This window comes from Salarias fasciatus, chromosome 10 (genome assembly GCF_902148845.1).
Source record: "Salarias fasciatus chromosome 10, fSalaFa1.1, whole genome shotgun sequence".
NCBI lineage: Eukaryota > Metazoa > Chordata > Actinopteri > Blenniiformes > Blenniidae > Salarias > Salarias fasciatus.
The window spans coordinates 7,885,256-7,905,075 of NC_043754.1; the positions used below are offsets into that span (position 1 = coordinate 7,885,256).

Sequence of the window (19,820 nt, forward strand, 5' to 3'; positions counted from 1 at the left end):
CAGATTCATCCAGACAACTGAGAGGGACACAGGAACGTTTCACATAAAGCATATTTTGAGGGGAACTGCAGTGCAGCGGACCCTAATGTTCATATTAAGTCTAAAAAGATAAAAAGTATAATAACTCAGAATTTGCATTTTTAAATCCCATCTTTAACTGTCTGGGTGTTACAATCTAGTCTTCAGCATGAGACAATAATTAATACATTCATTGATTCGGCTTTTCTATAAAGCAGTAATTGGGTAACAAACAGGATCTAAGTCAAGGTTTAGTGCTGGAAGTGTAAATAACATTAAGCTGGCAAAAACTTTGATCACAAAATATCTTGAACAGATGAAAATGAAAATCTGTATCACTTATCAGCAATTGTCTTATTTTTGTAGTTCTGGTTAAAGTAAAACATATTCAATGATGTATGGCCTTTTTATTGATAAAATACTTTAAACTCAGGGTTTTCAAAGTGAGACTCACTGCAAAGGTTCCCACAGACCAACAGTTTTTACAGTTGAATTCCACACTTTCTACTTCATATACGATAATGTTAACAGCTATTGTAATCTATATATTTATAAAACTCTTACTGCACAACTAGATATTCATTCAAAAAATATCTAAATATTTTATCATTTCAATTAGTATTCATTATAAATTACCCAGACCCTCAGATTTTTCCTCATTCCCACATTAATCATCACACATCTGCAGAAACTACAGGTGTTTACCATATGATGTTATAAGGTCATGCAGACACTTCGGGTGAGAAACAAACTTTTTAAAAAGTAATAGTTGGACTATCCCCTGTTTATTTTGAGTGTCTGCTTAAGCTCGTAGCTTTACACATCTATTGAATGACAAGTGATAAAAGTATAGGTAGCATACTGCAGAAACAGTGATTCTAACCCACGCACCCCCCTCAAAAACTCACAAAACTGCAAGACAAGAAAAGTGACAAGGCATGTCAGTGGGTGAGTGAGAGAGATCATGTGGGGTCCCTGAACAGGTGGGTTTTCACACTGGAACTGACAGTAGGAAAAGAAGTTAATGTAAGGAAGGACAGACAGCGACGTTTTGTGGAAAACTTGTTAGATTCAGAAAGTGTGGATGTAGTGCTCTTGAATAACAAAGTTAGTTGCATTTGAGTAAAATTTTCATAAAGCGTCGTAATATTTTCAATGATGGAAGAATGGTAATGGTGAGCTTAGAATAAAAGAGGGGGATGTCATCGGCATATTAATGAACCATTTTATTAGTTTTCTAAAACTACTGCCAAAAAGGTGAAAAAGAGGAGGAAAGGATCACAGGGCAGAGCCCTGCGGCACAGCACATTTGACTGGGAAGGGTTGGGATTGTTGAATTTTATTTATAAATCCTTGACATTATCTAGAGTTTGTTTTTAATTGAACTTCCCTGTGAAGCAGTCAGATGCCAGCGTCTGTCTTTCATATGTGTATAAGCAGAGAATGTAATGCATGTGTATACATGGAATTTGTTATTGTTTTTTGATGTAAGTATCAGTGTTGTGGCGTCTTTCATCTCCCTCCTCCTTTGGGAACATGCTATGTTTAGCACAGATGGTAATGTTTTCTCTCACAGAGACAGTGCATTCTTGATTCTTGCTGTTCTCGGAGGACCTGGATGTCCATGCTTTCAAAGAAACAACAGTTCAGATATAATCCTGTCCTTCCTGTCTCTCAGGAAGTGCTCACCTAATTAACATGCTTCAATGTATGTGTCAATGTTTTGCAAAATGTGTGCCGACATGAACTGGATTTCTTGTTCAAAGACTCGTGGGTTTAGTTTTTTTGTGACATTTGCACATCTTTTTTTCTGCTTGAGCCTTGCTTGCTAATGTGATTCTACTTTTTCTTCTTTTTTTTTCCCCTACATGTCATTTCAGGAGCACTTCACTCCGGAGTGTAAGTTCAAGGAGAGTGTGTTTGAGAACTACTATGTTACGTACTCCTCCATGCTCTATCGCCAGACCCAGTCTGGCCGCTCCTGGTATATCGGTATCAACCGTGATGGCCAGGTCATGAAGGGCAACCGAGTAAAAAAGACCAAAGGAGCCGCACACTTTCTGCCTAAAGTTATAGAAGGTTGGTGAGCTTCATTCAGTACAGTGAGAACATTTAGAGGCAGTTGTAAAGAAGTGCTGTCGATGCAAGAAAACCTATAATAAGAGTCATTTGTAGTTTTTTTAATCAACTGACAAAATGCAAAGTGAATGAGCAGAAGTGAGATCAGCGTTTTATGATCAGATGCTTTCCAAACACATTTCTTCTCACTACATCTGCAAACATGTGTTTTTCTTGTAACCCCAGACAGTCTCCACTCTGGTTGCATTAGCTGTTCGTTACTGTGGATTTGAAGCCTCCTTGATTATTACTTCAGTGCCACGTTTACACAAACCTGTCTTATAGTTTACAAAGAACTGACTACATTAAATTCTAACAGCTTTATTTTAGTCCTTAATCATGTACTTGATAATTAATCAACACCTTCTGTCTTCTGTCACACAGTTGCAATGTACAAGGAGCCATCGTTACATGAGCTCGCCAGCGAACCGGTGAGTCCTCCCCGGAAGACCGTGAAGACGTCAGACTCGCCGTCCCTAAAGAACGGACGGAAAGAAGCCCCCAAAGCGGACGCCTCATAGCACAGGAGACCGAGGGTGGGACAAAGGGCGGCAGTGACACTGGGAACACAGGTGCCCGTCGTTATGCACTGATGGCGGCCGAGGGAACGCCCCCCCCTCCTGCCCCGCCGCCACATTCCTGACGTGCACTACCTGATGCTGAAGGTCACAAGGGTCGGCAGTCTAATAGCAGCCAAGAAGGCCTGAGAGAGGAGCCACCCCCCCGCCCCCCTCAATTGACACCATGGAAAGAAAACCACGGGTTCGAGCCAGGACTGCTACCCCCCTCCCCCTCCGCCTCCTCCTGCTAGCCTCCCCCTGTGACTTCTTAACGCACAGGCTCCTTCATTTCCCTGTCAGACTTTTGCTTCTTTGTCCCGCTGACAATTTCATCTGTCCTCACGCGCCTTCCCATCGCCAGCTCAATTGTACTGTATATTCACCAATCACGCACCCCCAGCAGTGACTCTGCATTATAATCCTCACCCATGGGCCCCCCTCTTGAGCCCTGAAGTTGGTGACAGTGTGGCTCAGCCAGCTTTCCCTCTACCATCTGCCAACCGGTTAAGCTAATCACCAAGGTCACCGAAAGCTCAGCGCGAGATGAAATAGCCGCGAGAGGGCGGAGATCTGCAGGAAGCCTGGGTGGAGTCGGGTCGGGTCAGCGGGGTCAGGACGGCGTATGGGGATAAACCCATTCAGAGACAAGTTTATCGCATCAAAAGCAATTTATTTCCTTCTTTTTTTTTTTGTTCACTTTATATTATAATCTGAAATAACAGTTATAAAAAACAAAATCCTGCCCAGTCCAGGACAAGCTCTGAATGTTAAGTGTGATTAAAATAGTAACAAAAAAGGAACCAAAACGCTAAAACCATGAGATCCATTCATTAGAAAAGTGGTGCTAATAACATTAATAATGATGGTGATCATGATGTTGTCGATACAATATAGCTCAAATGCACTGCTTGCATTCACTGTCATCAAGTAAAATAAAATTAAAGCAATTATTCCTGTAGGAAGATGAGCCATAAGTTCAATCATACATGAAGTTTAATGTCCAGAATTTTATGGAAAGGGTAAAAAAAGCCCAAGCAATACATTTACCAACAGATTCTCAGTGGAAAATAACACTATTAAAATGACTGCATGAATGAATGAGTGAGTGAGAGAGTGAGGAAACCCTCCTCCCGCCCTGTGATCTCTACCAGGTGATCACTAAATATTGCACTAGCTCGTTAAAAGCTACAAAGGAACAACTGGGTCGTGTTTTCAAATCCAGGGTGGATCTGAAGTCAGTCACCTGAAAAGGAGAGGTAGTGTATACTTCAGTCAGCATCTGCTGTCAGCATAAAGCCAGTTTTGAAGCCCAACATCAAAGCCAGAGGAGCCTCTGAGCTGCAGCACTTGTTATTCTGAGGATGTCTGGCAGCTTATCCACTCACTAGCTTTATCAAATCACTTTGGAAGAATTGCCCTCAAAAATGTAGTCGTCTGAGTGAATGTCTTGGTGCGACTGTGTTTTAACCCCTGTGAGTGGGTGCGCTGTGCGGCTCTGTGTGTGTGTGTGAATGAGTGCCCGGACGGAAGACAGATCGAGGATCTGTGGGGAACCTCCTCTGCGTCCGTTAAACACAGCACAACACCGTCTTTGACATGACTGTGTGTGTGTGTGTGTGTGTGTGTGTGTGTGAGAACAGGCAACCCTTCATCCATCTTGTGTACCTTCTCCTCCGACTGTACATCAAAAACTGCACTGAGGGGGATTTCCCTGCAGCCTTAAGGGGCCCGAAAAAGGCGGTGCTTCATTAATATATCCATTGTTGTTTCTGTGCAATCAAACGATCTTTTGATTGCTTTGAAAATGTAAATCACACAGTTTTAGAAAGAAAAAAAAAAAATATACACTGACCTGATCCAAATTGAGGCTTCTACATGGGAGCTGTCAGGGCATTTCAGTGCTGCCTGCTGTTGGGTGCTGTCTGCTCTGGCAAGCCACTGACAGGGAAAGAAATGTCATCACAATGTTCACTCAGAGCAAATGTGCAGAGATACCACCAACAAACACTGACAGCGGTACGTCCCCAGCTATGTCAGAAAGAGCAATGCTTGGGAAATGGAGACGAGAGGGAGGGGAGGAAAAATCCTCATTATGTGTAGGCTGAGAAAAAAAAAAAAAAATCACAGATGAATCTGGAAAGTTGCGCATATTGGCATGGGTGTCTAATTTTAATGGTAGCATTATGTGAGGACGGGTTACAGGATGTGAAAGGGAGGCTTTGCGAATGTGCTCTATTGAGGGTGAGAGCAAGTCTGAAATTGTGTGTGGAATTGTAAGGAGGTCATCACATGGAGGCGGTTATTTGGAAAGAGTGAAGGATTAGCAGGTGTATTCTTGAGGAATGTTGATAAGGAATTTTCTGCAGTAAAGTAAGCAAGAATTTTGGCAGGGCTGCATGCGGTGTGCAGATATGATAATGAATGTGAGACAAAGAGACACGTAAGGCGACTGTCTGCTATTTATGACAGGAGGACTATGGAGGAAATTAGTTGGAGGGCTTTGCATTTTTTTCCCCTCTCTATTAGGTCTTTTAATTTTCTGGGCTTTTCCAGGGGGAATATCACTCGGTTCAAATTTGGATATTGTGTCCTTGTAGCGGATTTTGTATTGTAGACGCACAAATCTCTATTTTTGAAACGCCAGTGCAGTCTTTCTCCCTCTCTACTGAACAGCCAAGTGAGATTTCTGACTGCATTACTAACTATTGTACATTATCAAAGGTTTGCACAGCAGGTAGAAAAACAATGTTTCATCAGACTGCAAAACAAAAGGAAACCATTCAGAGAGGAAAGGAGTCTGGAAACCAAAATAAAACATGAGGTTTAGATATTTTTGTATTTGGTCCCCATTTGGACTCATGTGAGCTCCTTTAAAATTATATAGGCATCATGGGCTAATTAACTTCCTACTGTGAGTTTTCTTTAATCCATTAATTCTTTAGTTATTTAATGAAACTAACATCATGATTCAACTTGTTAAGACTTGAGGTTTGTTTTTAGCTGTTTTAGAAATCAAAATAGCATATACAATAATGTGGATATCTGAAGCTTAATTTCATCTTTTTGTTGTTGTTTTTAATCTTAAAAGAGACCTACAATTTTCCTCCATCAGTTTCCTGGCCTGAACACAAGCAGTCCTTACTTCAGGTATGTCGATGAATGTCACAGGAAGTTGTCCGACGGTGCTGCAAGTCGAGAGAAACAGAGAATGTTAAGTAGTCCGTTGCCATATGTGAGGAGAGGAGCAATGTAGCTCTGAAATGTAAGACAGGAGGATCTAAAAGAGAAAAGTACTTTTTTTTATGATGAATGTGAAAAAGAGGGATGTCGGGAAGTTGAAGGGAAGTGTGACAGCATGTGGCTGTTGTGAGACTGCTGCTGCTCTTGAATGTGAATCTTACAGAAGGCAAGAGAAGAAGACAGCGAGGGAAAGTTAGCTGTAGAGTCGACAAGGTATTAAGAGGATCTTTGTTATTGTACTTTGAAGAAGTGGGAGAGTGCTCGCTTTTGCCAGGGAGAATGCGTTTATGGGACGTCAGGTCTTGAGAGGCTAACAGAGAGGTGTTAACATGGAAAATAAAAACACTGATAATAGTTTGTGTGCCCACGCAGGAGAGATTTAAAGTCGTAATCCCTGTCCTACACAGATCTCTTTAACCACTGTGTCTACAGCCCCATTAACTTTCTTTTTAATATTATGTTTCCTGCGTAGGCGTGTACTTACAGTGGCTTCGTAAGGCCAGTATGTGTGTGTGTGTGTGTGTGTGTGTGTGTGTGTGTGTGTGTGTGTGTGTGTGTGTGTGAGAGAGAGAGAGAGGGTGCGTGCGCATGTGTGCATCTATGACTAAGAGTAAGATAAGACAAAACCGAGGAGAGTGGGAAAAAGAAAGGGCATGAGATTGAAACAATGATCAATAGACTCAATAAAACACAAACGAGAGAGCAGCCGCCCTGCCATGGGTGCAAAAAAAATTTCCCCAAGGTCTGCCAAAGACAGCGAAATCCATTTGTTCATAATGAACTCAGAGGGCTGCTGTTTGTTTTTCAAGTGTAAACTCCACAAAGAAGCCACTTGGATGGCACCAAACGGAGGAGTGTTTCTCATTTCCTCTGGGCTTCCACATAGTAAAAGAAGAGTTTTCTCTTCAAGAAGCAGAGTGTCCCTTAAGAAACACATCCGCTTGGAAAAAAACAGCAAATGCATAAAACGCAATACTTTCTTTAAAGGTATAATATATTGTTTTCAGCTGAGCTCCTTTTAGCGACACGTCATACTACTTTCCACCACAAGATGGTGTCACGAGTCACCTACTAATTTCCAATGCGACAAGAAGACGCCACAGGTGACGGAAGAAAACATGACAAACTCTCAGCAACTACTAACTAACAGCACTGCCAAATCTCTGAGAGTACAGCTGGACGCTGCAGAGTCTCACTATCTCAACCAAATATTAAAAAAAAAGACTAAATTTAACTATATATTATACCTTAAATGAGGCAAATGATAGAAAACTGGAAGCACGTTGCACCTTACAAACACTGGGCACTGATTAATATATCTGTGTTGAATGGCTCTTTAATGATTATGACAAACATGGAAAAGTTGTACTTTATAATAATTTGGGGAATCAACAGGCAATAGCCTGCAATAGCCAATCAGTTTCACAGGGTGACTGCAGTGAGTTATTACAACCTGCACTGTAGACTTGGTTAGTGTTTCCCTTTCCTGCCACAACCGGGATATGAACCCCGGTCCCCCACACTCAAGGTCAACAGTTAACCATCACCAGGCAATAACAACTATTGCACAACCGCTGATTCATCACAAATGCTTGAAAATTAAAAATGTTATAGCACTGTGAATCATCCAGGGAAATATGTGGAACAAACCCAGGTACTACCTAACAACAAGGCATTTTAATCACACTGGACTGTGCTGTTCTTGTTTCAAATCAAAAACCCATGATCCTTTGTCTTTTTTTTTTTTTTTTTGTGAATTAGCCAAAGAGAGAAAAAGCTACACTCACTCATGGTTGAACAGCAGCAGCTTATCTCTGTGTGAAAACAGTCCAGTGGTACAGAACACTGTTTTCAGTCCGCATGAGTGCATCATTGCAAAAAAAAAAAAAAAAAAACTCCCATACTAACATGCTCTGTGTTCAAAACACTCAGATGTGCACCATGCAGTTTCCAATTAAAGGGAAAATCTGTGTACTACTAGCACCCTCTAATGGAAGGAGCTGGTCGCTGTTAATGCGCTGTTAATGAGGGTCTTTTAAAGGCAAAATTTGTTCACATTCCCACTGAGAATTTCCAAAACAGTGCAGTGTTTTATATGTGATTTTTGACAATTTCTCATTAATTTTGAGTGTTTACCTCTTGGTCTACTGTGATAATTATGGGCCTTCCAAATGGGGGAGTGATCGCTTGTTATACTCACATGTAAAAGGCAAAAAGCAGCATTTCCCTACAGCTCAGAAATAATTCCCAACGCTGCATGACTGTATTCTGTGGAGTAAAAATAAAACTGAAAATCGAATGAAAAAAAAAAAAACAAACTTTGCATGGCATTATGAACCGCTCTTCTATAAATCCTTTCTCTCTTGAGAAAAAAGCTTGTTTTACTGCAAAAAAAAAATAAATAAGTGAGGCTAAAACTGTGGCAGTAATTCCTCTGTTTGTGGCAAATGAATAACTCAAAATCCATCAAAAATTCCTTCTAAATCAGTTCTTAAATAACAGCACTAAATGGACGTGTGCCACGCTACTTCCTCGGTATTTTAAATATTCAAAGCGAGACACTTCGACAGAGGAGCTCTGGCTTCGACGCTGTTTTTCAATATTTCTAATTAAGCCAGCATTTTTCTAAAGTGCAGAGCGCAGAAGCCATTAATGTCATTTATGTTGAACCTGTTAAGTATTTGTGCTGCTGTTGCCGAACATTTCTCCACAGCTGTGATTTTTTTTTTTTTCCTCTCTTCTTTTTTTTGGGGGAGAATGCTACAAATGTGAAGGATTTTGTTGAAAATGCAGGAGGGTGCTCCAGGCAGCAAAAGCTGACTGGCTGGCATAAGTGTACAGAATGCTGTCAGTCTACATATATGTTACAAGGATGTACTCGGTCAGGTTTTATTTCTTTCTTTTTTTTGACATGAACTGTGTTGGTGTGTTTTGAACGCCTCTCTGTTGTTCTTTGTCTTGTTTCCTTTCTAAACCCTTTAAAAGGAGGCAGTATTTGCTCCTCTCTGGTACGTTTTTTTTTTTGTCTTTTTCCTGTATCCACACTGATATGACCCCTAAGTGAGATTCACCCTCGCTGATTCCCACTGTGCGACTGAGTTGTGTGTTTGTGAAATTTGCGAAGCGCCGAAGCAAAACAGCGGGATAACGAAGCCAACGTGCGCCCTGTCATACCCAGCAGTGACCTTGGTGGTCTCACGGTGAGGCAAGTCTTCCATGAAATATCCCACAATTGCTTCCTTCAACTCCACAGACTCTTGACTTCTCTTTAACCAATCATCTTGTCTTCCAAAAAAAAAAAAAAAAAGTGACGAATAACTTAAAAAAAAAAAAAAAAAGAAGAAAAAAAAAAGAAGCCATAAGTAAGATCTAGGCCTCGGCATTGATTAGCCACAGAGAGTAGGCCTGACTCCTCAGGCACCTCCCGAGTGTCACCAGGGATTTTAGACACATGTTGGGACTCCTCAAAATAAGAGCCAAAAGACGCAGCGGGAACAAACTGGATTTTCTGAACGCCGCAGGAGGCGCCGTGGGAGAAATGAAGACCAGCAATATGCAACAAGAACTACAAGGCTGCACTCACAGGGAGGAAACAAGCCCAACCACACATTATTAGCTGCAATCGGAATTTGCAGGCTACAAAGGCAATCACTGGTCTGCACCAATAAGTGACATAGGTATTTTTTTTTTTTTTTTTTTTTTGCAAAGCATGCATAAATCTGTGTTCTTTGGCTCTCGAGGGACGACTCCCCCTCAGTATCTACAGAGACAAGCCCTCGATTCACCCTCTCTCCATGTTTGCCATCAATCCTGTGTACATTTCTACAATAGCTCCTGTATGAATTGAAAGGAGACGTCTTATTATGGAATATTATTCAATAAAATAACATATATTTGTATGATTGTACGCAGTGGTCGGTCTTTGATGTTTTATTTTCTCCTCCCTCTCTTTCATCTTCAGGTCCTTCTAAAGTGCAGTGTTAGATTTCCCTCGCGGCACTCGACGGTTCATTTGCATTTTCGTCCTCCCTTTATTTGTACTTGCAGTCACCTTTTCGAAATGCATGCTTTTAACAATCAATAGCCCAGTGGAGTGGTTTCAAAGTGTGGCACGGATCTCCTCTAGGCGGCGCCAGAGAGCAACAAGGGCGCTGCAGCAGAGAAAGTCTGGGGACCTGGGAAATACACCCTACCTGCATGATTGTGTTCTTTCAGATACTGAGAAGAAATCAAGATGAGAATAAAAAAGTGGAGGACAAAATAATCAATTTACTAAAGCATAAATTTCTAGAGTGCAAAACAGTTTAAATTTAAAATTTTCACTTCAAATCTGAGATCGATAAATATGAGAAACTCAAAATGAAGATATTCCCAATAAAAGCTTCAAGCTAACAGAACAAGAGTTATCTTTTTTACTGCAATAGGATCTCAGTAAAAACTAGAATTTGGCACTCAGAGAGCGCAGACCTCCGCCACAGCTCAAACCAGTCACCAACAACAACAAGAGCACCATATATAATAAAAAAAACATTTTATTTCTCCCCAACACAATGTATGGGAGAAAGCTGTTTGCTGCATGTTCATATCTCAGTGTGTTGCCTCACAGTGACTGACACTCTGGAATTTTTGTCTGTTCTGGATCCTGGTATCCGGAATACTTCCGTGATCTGGATCAGCAGCTGATATCTCTTAGAGTCATTGAAGAACTTACACTGTCATTTTTTGCTAAGCCCCCTTGTCATTTATTGTTGAGTTATGCTCAACTATGTCAAAGACTGCCCTATCTCTCAATGATAAAGAATCCTTTAAAAAATTCCTGGATCCAGACAGTGATCCGGACCATCACCAAAATTTAATGGATTCTAAGTTAGCCCAAGAGCCACCTTTCCACAAAGTTTCATTGCAATCCGTTCATAACTTTTCCCGTAATGTTGCTAACAAACCAACCAACCAACCAACCAACCAACAAACCGACATGATTACATAACCTCCTTGGCGGAGGAGGTAATGAACAATTTCATATTACGTGAAATCAAACAACCCACAAGCAATCTGAAAATACTACTACATTTTTCCCACTTTGACAGCCTCAGCCTCGTCATAAAATCTGAACTTACAAACCATTGTGTAATAAATTGGTATATTTCAATGCCCATCATTAAACAATATGAATATAGTCAACATTTGTTTTACTGAGGAGGAGCATTTTTATTTACCGTCATGTTCAAACACAGTCTCTAGAGGTCAGTTCGACCTTCAGAGAAATCACTCATGGACACACGGCACAATAAATACTCTGGATTCCTCATCTACGTTAAAAAAAAAAAAAGTTATTTTTTGAAGAAAATGTATGTCGTGGCCTTATTGTCATTGTGAATAAATGTTCTGACTTATTTAAATGTTTAAATTATATTAGCTGTTCATTGATTTGATCAGTTTTCACAATTCTCAAAACAAATCGGACTGCAATTTAATAAACGCGTGGTCACAAAATGGCTATGACGTCGTGGAACAAGGGGAATATAATTTAATACGACTACAGATTGAAGATAAATGACTCCATGGTTATTAAATGAGTGGCGGGACAGATGACTGAGACTGAAGCTCAGCCTGAGTCATTCTCAGCTTCTTTGAAATTTCCGTCATTGTCGTCTGTGAGAGAAATTTTAAAGAAAGTGAACTGATAATGTCAGATGTTTTCACGGACTCAGTCCACTCGGTGCAGTATGTAAGGTTAGTGCACAGGGTAGCAGTAACAAGCCTGGCTCTCAGAGTTTTGTCAGTTTTCTATTTGTAGTCGCTAAGAACCTCCATTTTTGGTTTATTTACATCAAAAATTTCAAATACCTGATTGATCCTGTCTTTTTGGAGACCGATACTCTCTCGATTAGACCCTACATCATCTTTTGGTAGAAGTGATTTGAGGCGAACTGCCCTCATTTCAAACCTCTACAGTAGAAAACTTGAGATGTCTTGACATTATAATGTCACATTTTAGGAAAGTTCTTTCATACTTTAAGACCTTCTCAAAATATATCGGCACAATCCAAATATTGGCAATCAATATTGATAATTGTGTTCTGACGGCATATTAAAACCATTTTCTGGCCCCTATATTTTCGTTCTTTTTTAGCAAAGAACGTGTATTTGGGATTCATTTATTGACAGAGTCAAGAATGTAAAGAAATAAAAAAATCAAAAACGATCGTGAATTTCTCTAATCTAATGAATGAAAAAAAGCTATAGGCTCTTCTACGGCATACTTCAATTGAAACACTGGATACATTCAGCACTACGAGCTAATACGCACTGTACCTCATGTCAGTGTGAGTTTGGCACACAACTATTCCCAATCACAGTTTTTGTATTTAATGTTCATCTTAGAACACTGCATTTTTTTTTTTTTTTTATCAGTAAAGTCCTCGGATGGCAGACTGTATTGTCTGAGTTCTGAAAGGTTTTGGAGCTTTGTGGCACAGAGCAGTTTACAAGCTGTGAAGATGTGAAGTGGGAGTGAATATAAAATCTGAACATTAAGCATGTTTTTCTGATTCTTTTCATGGCAGATTTGGACATTTTTTCCACCCTAAATGTTTGAGGTTTTTAGAACTATTTGCGATGTTCAATAGTAAAACTTTGGTGCATTACAGCAAAACAGTGACATCGCTTTCTAAAGCAATGTGACTGAGTAGGCAGAGCTTCGTGGCAGAGAGAATACCTTGTTAGAAAGTCCAGTTTCTAAAGTTCATTGTTACAAATCTTTTTCTCCTGGAAGACCAGAAAGAGCACAATTTCTCTTTTAGGGGAATGAAATTTGGATGTTCAGAGAATAAGATTGTTTACACTGCAGTTCATTCTTCACTCCTCTTGGCCTTAGCGACCAAGTTGAGAGTAAAACTTTGATACTAGTTAAAAGAGAAAATCTCTGACAGGCCATAAGGGCCAAAAGTCAGATTACTCAAGTTTTAGCATGAAAGGATAAAATCAAGAAGTCAAATTGTGTTCTTTACATTTTGCAGCATACAGTATGTGCAGCACATGGCTGCGCGGATGTTGTATAAATAATTTTCATATAAATCTGCAGACTTATACAAACACCCGCCCGTGGATTAGCAAACTAACGCCTGCGTCTTCCACTGAAGAGTCATGTGTCTTTTCATAGAACCGAGATTATTGAACCAAAAAGCATCAGATGGATGAATAGCTGCAATTACGTCGCCTGCTTCCAGCCCTGCAGTCAATTAGACATCACAATCTCTGGGTGATAACTGTGGTAAATGGATGTCTCACGGACTTTGATAATCAAGCTACAAGTCGTACTCCAGAACGAGCTGGAGTTGAGCAGCATCTGATGGCGCAGATTACGGGGTGCTCTGGGCTTTGGCTGGCTTTCATAACAAGCTCCCCTTTGAGATGTGACCTCAGTCAGGGTCAGACAGCCCTCTTCTCTCCTCTGATCCTCCTTGTACTTTACTGGGGCATCTCAAATCTCATGGAAGCATGACTCGTGCGTTTATATAAGATTATTCTCAGTAAACCCACACAGAGTGGAGCAGTCTGCACTCAGACTGAATGGGGGCTTTATATTTCTTAATGCAGCAAATAAGGATTAAGGCATTAAACCAAATATAGTTCTCACGATAGCTGGAGGAACCAATTACCCTCTGTATGAGCATCTTCCCATTATAGGAATCTACATGCTAAATTTGAGAAAAACGTGGGAAAATCACAACCTTGCTGTGCACCTAATTATGTTTTTCTAAGCGCCCGCCTTGTTAAGACCAAACACAATTCGGCTGCTGTTTCAATGATATTAATCACAATAACAGAGCGACAAATGAGTGGAAAGCAAGCCCGAGACGATTGCAATGTCGCCAAGATTACATGCGGCGATGAGGCCAACAAAGAAGAGAAGGAAATCCTTTTGAAACAGAGCGTGCTACGAGGCAAAGATGCAGACAGATTCAAGATGTCACAAGCATTTGGTATTTCACAAGCTGTTAACAAAACTACAGGAAGGAGGAGGAGACCATTTAGAACTCGTTGCCCCTGGATCCGTCAGCTGCATGTTTAACCAGTTTGTTAGTGACTTTTTTGTTTGTTTTTGTCATTAATATTGAATGTGAACAATGTGACAAGAATTACAGCATTGAATAGCTTTTTTAAAAAAAAATCCCTGAAACGCATCATGATTATTCAGTGGAGAAATGCAGCCGTCATTGTGCCAATACGGACCTGGGAGACAGGAAGTGTGACTTTATGATGAAAGTTGACTGTGTCACAGTGTTTTTCATACGTGACAGCTGATTTGTGTCACACTGCGGCTGAAGTGTGAAATAATTGCAGATTAGAGGAAGGCGCTTTCTTTTCACAGTCTCATCACATTAGCACATGTGATAACAACTGATCAAACACAGATAGTGGTGGTTAAATTAGAACGAAAAAAACCTACAGTTGCGTTGATAATTTATGCGCTCGCGTTTGTGCATAAATTCACTACTTGTCCATTAAATAAAGTGGTTTAGATCAGGTTTTGTGAAAATTCACTTTAGAAATGTCAGTTCCAGTTATTTCTACATCCAAGTCAACGTATTAAGCACAGATCATCCGTAACATGACGGCCACTGATAAATGAATGTCACTAATTGTCTCTTCATTATGGCATCCATTAGTGGGCGGGATATACTAGGCAGCCAGTGAGCATTTTATCTTCACAGTTTGACTTAAAAGCAGGAAAAATGGACAAGTGTAAGGATTTTCATTTAATTTGACACAGGTTTGATTGCTGCGGCTAGACGACCGGTTCAGAGCATAAGTCCTGTTGGGTGGTCAGAATCTATCAAAAGTGTTCAGAGGAATGAAAAGCAGTAAACCAGAGACAGGGTCATGGGCGGCCAAGGCTGACTGATTCATGTGGAGAATAAAGAGCGTATCAGATTCAACAAATGCACTACCGTCAACGGAAATACTGGTTCTGATGGAAAGGGTTCAGAAAACACACTGCATAGCAGCTTGTTGCATACGACCATGCAGGAGGTTTGGGCAAATCAAAAGGATGCCCCCTTGTCAATTTCCATTACTGGTTCATCCAAATGGAAGAAGGCCCCAAATTCAGACCAGGACCAGCTGGAGAGACTACATCTCGTTTGCTCTGGGAAAGGCTTGAGATATCCCATGGAAAGCCAGAGGAAGCTGCAGGAAACAGGGATGTCTGGGATTCGTTGTTCTACCTTTATCATGACCAAAGTTGGACGAGTTGGAGAAAAAAGATGGATCACTGCATGTGGGTCAGTTTTACTCTATGAGGAGAAAAGAGAATCCAAACTCTTCCTATTGAAACCCAGTCAAATCTGTGGGATGTACAAAACAAACACATCCAATCTGAGAAGGTAAACCTTTGCAATGTCCAAATTTAAATAATCTATTGCAAACTATTTATGCCAGATACAACAACAGATCCTCTGAGGTCATGACTTGTTTCCACTAGATCTTTTTACCAGTAAAAAACCCCAATCTTTAGCTGATGGTCATAATGTCATGGCTGATTTAGTGTAAACTGTGCTTTGGTTGTCACAAGTTTTAAGGTAAGAGTTAAAATGGCTGTTTAGCTCTGTATTGACAGTGTCCAGCAGGAGGTAGCATTGTACTTGGGGGTTGTGCTTGTATGATCTTCCCTCCAGCTACATTGTGTCATATCTCACTGGAATAAAGGCACAGCACAGCACACATACTCAGGGATTGCACTTGAGTCATTAGACAGAGATCAACACATAGTATGACGCCTCATTGCCATGAGGAAAACTGGATCAAAAACAATAAAATTAGACAGAAAAGAGGGGAAAAAAAGGTATAAAAAAAGGCAACAAAAACCTAACATGAACAATATAATCAAGAGAACATTAAAGCATGTCAAAAGTTATTTTAAGTTAAAGATGAAAATCAAAACTTCTGAGACCTTATCACCACTTTAAGTCATTTTATGAAGTTAAACTGCTCACAGACAAACCTGGTCTAACCTCAAAACCAATCTATAAAGCTGTGATGGAAGTGACCTCATTTTTGGAGTATTGTGTTGAAGACATGAAAATAAACCGGAGAAATAAAAAAAGAAAAAAAAAAACACACACACGCACACACACACACAGTTAGCCGAAACAGAACAGCCGCGCCCAGTGAGACCGGAAAAACATAGAAAGGTTGTACTCGCCGTCATTCGTTTCACTGGAGATGACTCATCCGACTCGAGAAACTAGTGGCAGGTTAAAAATATTTACTCCTCACCATTTTTGTCTTTGTGACTCAAAGTCACGACAGTATCAACCCGGATTGCACAAGTATCGTAGTACCGCAGAAACTCATTTCACATGTGAAGATTACATCGTGTGAACTAGTAAAAGTTGGAATGACAGCCGCATGTGTTTGTGCTTGTTGGAGTTGCTTGTGTATGAAGCAGTTTGTGTGTGGTGGTGCTCATTATGTCTTCTTTAAAAAAACCCCAAAAAAAACAGCTTAAATACAAGCAAGAGTTCACAAAACCTGTTTGACTGGCAAAATAACTGAATCAGCTCTAACTGTAATTTGTGAAGAGGGGAAAAACAGTAATGTTCCATGCAAACATCAAAAGAGAAACCGAGTCCTACAACAGACTGTTCACCCAGATTTTTTTTTTTTTTTTTTTTCAAACAATCACACACATTTAAATAAGATCTAATCTGACAATCCAATTTCCAAGGAGAAAATCAAAGCTAATCTGGCATGAAGTGGAAGACTTTATCTCCATCCAAATAAAAAATTGCATCAACATCCTCAGCATTTCCAGTTCATTTCTTGTGCTGTTGTTCAACTGAATCACATTTGGTCAAAGCTAAAAGTGTCTTCAGTAAACAACACTCCCCCGGGGCAAAAACACTCAGTCTGAGCCTCTTGAATTACTCCTTAGTGTGTCAGGCGAAGGACAGCAAATACTGATAAAGGATGTAGGGGAGTGTCGTCTGGCAGTGGTGAAGGTTATGTGAAGCAGGCCTTCTGCTTTGTGAATTTTACCCAGAAATCACTTTACAACAGCAAGAAGTCGAAGGTAAAATAAGGTGTGATAGGTAAAATTTCAAAAACACAACAAGTGCAATGCTCGAAAGCTTTATATAAAGACACAATGTGCTTTTTTTAAGTGAGTCTCTAATGTCTATTTTTGTCCATGGATCTCATTACCTTTTAACGACAGTGTGTTTTAAAGTGAAGCTCATAAGAAAGTCAGCCAAACAAGACTCCCTGGTCTGAGGCAAAGATGTACAGAGTTGAAGTGTGACATTAGAGTTCATGATGTGGGATTTATTCTTTGTTTTTAAAACCTTTATTTATCCAGGAAGTCTCATTAAGACCCAGGGTCTCTTGAAAGTATACAGTTCTGTATTAAATACAACAAAAAAAAAAACATGTATGTGTTTATATGCAGTTAATTGTTGAAGAAGTATGAAGAATTGAACGTGGGAGATGAATTCTAAAGAGGAATAGGTGAAACCAAAGGCATGTTCAATCAAAGCGATCATTGGAAATCATATAGTAGCGATGCCTATATCAGTAAAGAACATCTAAACCAAAAGTGTTGAACATATAACAGTTCAGTGGCTACATACAGTCGTATTTTATCTCGAGTAGCCAGACTGGTCAAACAGTGCCATAACCACCTTTTAAATTTAAGTTTTTCTTTGTTGTGGTGTAAATGTATATGTGAAAAAAATGCCTATATTTTCACAAAACCCAACAATTACTACTTAAAACGACTGCAATTTCAATATAAAGCCAATTTTAAAGAAACCTTCTGGTGCAAAACACAGTGAAATGTCCCAAAAAAATGTATCCTGTCGCTGTAGCATTTTGCAAGTTTGTACAAAGTCTCCCTTATGGCTTTTGAGCAATGAGTGTTGCATTGTGTCCGCTCCTCTTAAGAAACTGATCTGAACAAAAAAATCTGTGTTTTTCTTGTGCATATTTTCTACAATATTGTTGGTTGTTTGGCGAGCCACATTGCAGCCACTTGTAGGCCAGTTTTGGCTCACGGGCCTTATGTTTGACACTCCTGATATAAACTAAGTACAAGACATGGAAACAGATGGTGTACCTTCACTGTACTAGAGGAAGTCACACTTACCGAACGTGCAGAACACAAGAAGCGGGAAGTGACTGTTAGAGTCTAACTCACCCCTGACGGAGCTCCAGGGTCTGTGCGGCACTCCTCCAGCTGTTAGTGGAGTTTCACTGTTTCAGTATGTGCCTTCTCACAGCACTCCAGCTCTTCTGCTGGCCTGTGGCAGGTGAAGCAGAGCGAGCACAGAGAGCATTTTAATGTCCTCTCTGCAAATAATGCATGCTGAATGTATTTCTGTCCAACATAACCTGTGAAAGAATGTATTAAATAATGAATCTTACATGTTTTTAAATACAATGCTTTTATACATTTGTTTTGTGGCAAAATGCCATTGGATTTAGCCAATATATCTCATGCTTCGCTAGAAATGTAGAGGGTTAGCATTGCGACTTCCTTACTTATTGAAAAGTGACATCATAGTTTCAAAAATACAGAAAGTTGATCAGATGGATGGAAAACAACGGTAGAAATTACTTAAATCTATCATTTGTTTCATCTTGAATGCAAATACTCACTTCATGTTCTGTATCGTTTTTATTTGAATACTAAACAGATCAGCCTTTCTTCTTCGAATCTGATTGTGTTCTCATTAGGCTCCCAAAATATATAAATAAATAAAAGAAGTGCTACATCATACAATAACTGACAATTGTTTGATTCCATTCAACCACTCACTGAATTCACTGAAGAACAACATGTTGATGGGGAAAATGTGATCAAGATGACATATCACATTCAAAACTGACATTGCCATAGAAAATAAAGAGGTCATATGCATCATATTTAGAAAAACCAAAAAACGAACAAAAGCTGAGCGAAAAATACAGTTGCTGAACAAATAAAGCATTGATTTTCATTAATTAGATTGAGAATTAAAGCCTGTGCCCATCCCTAAAAACCAGTGCATCCACTATTAAGCCAGGGAACAAGACATTGACACTGTCTGCTGATGATAGCAGGTTGAGTATGAGGAACTTACAGGTTCAACCTAATATTGGGTGTCAAAATACACCAAGGATGCAACACAAATATGATTACAAAATATTGTGTTTAGTTAGTCAGTGACTCAATGAGTAGTAAGACATCCAGGATCAAAACAGAAATACTTTAAATGGTCGATGATTTATTCAAGAACAAATACACTAAAACCAGGGGTGTCGAACACATTTTTGTTTTTTTTAGTTCAGAGGCCGGATAAGTACAATAGCTTTAAATGTATACATTAAGGGTTTCTTTTTATATATTTTTCTTTCTTCCTTTTTTCTCCCTTTGAATGTACCGCATAGCGTAGTCTCTACTTTCATTAAAACCAAACAATTACTGTCAAGAATTGGTGCAAAATATAGTGAAATGACCCCCAAACACCTCTTCTTCTATAGTTGTTGCTTTAAGTATGTTTTTACAAACTCACTCTGATTGTGTGGCTTTGGAAAAAAAAAAAAAGTTTTTAGCCTCTTGCAGGCCTGCCTAAAATGTTTTTCGTAAGTTAATGGTCAGAAGTGTTGTAACAAACCACAGCCCGACTGAAATACATGAAAATGACAGATACTGCGTGTTGTGCGCTCGTTAAAAAAAGTTAAAGTTTCCTTTTCTTTACCTATTCAATGGAAATGTGAGGCACGCAGCTCCAGGAAGCTCTGACATCACGATACTTCACGTGCTCACCTCGGCCAGGTGATGACTCGAAACTGCGTGCGCGTCCCCGCCTACATTCTCCTGAAACCGCCTAAAAAAGCTCG

At 39.8% G+C, this 19,820-nt stretch overlaps 1 protein-coding gene across 1 annotated transcript in view; it reads left to right on the forward strand.

Moving 5' to 3' along the window:
* The window catches only part of fgf11b (fibroblast growth factor 11b), a 32,368-nt gene extending 28,885 nt beyond the window's left edge, over positions 1–3,483 (forward strand). Inside the window, exons 4-5 of the mRNA XM_030100427.1 lie at positions 1,899–2,097; positions 2,521–3,483. Of these exons, the coding sequence (XP_029956287.1) occupies positions 1,899–2,097; positions 2,521–2,657 (336 nt within the window). The 3' untranslated portion in view covers positions 2,658–3,483. The remainder of the gene's footprint in view (positions 1–1,898; positions 2,098–2,520) is intronic.
* The last annotated feature ends 16,337 nt before the right edge of the window (positions 3,484–19,820 follow it).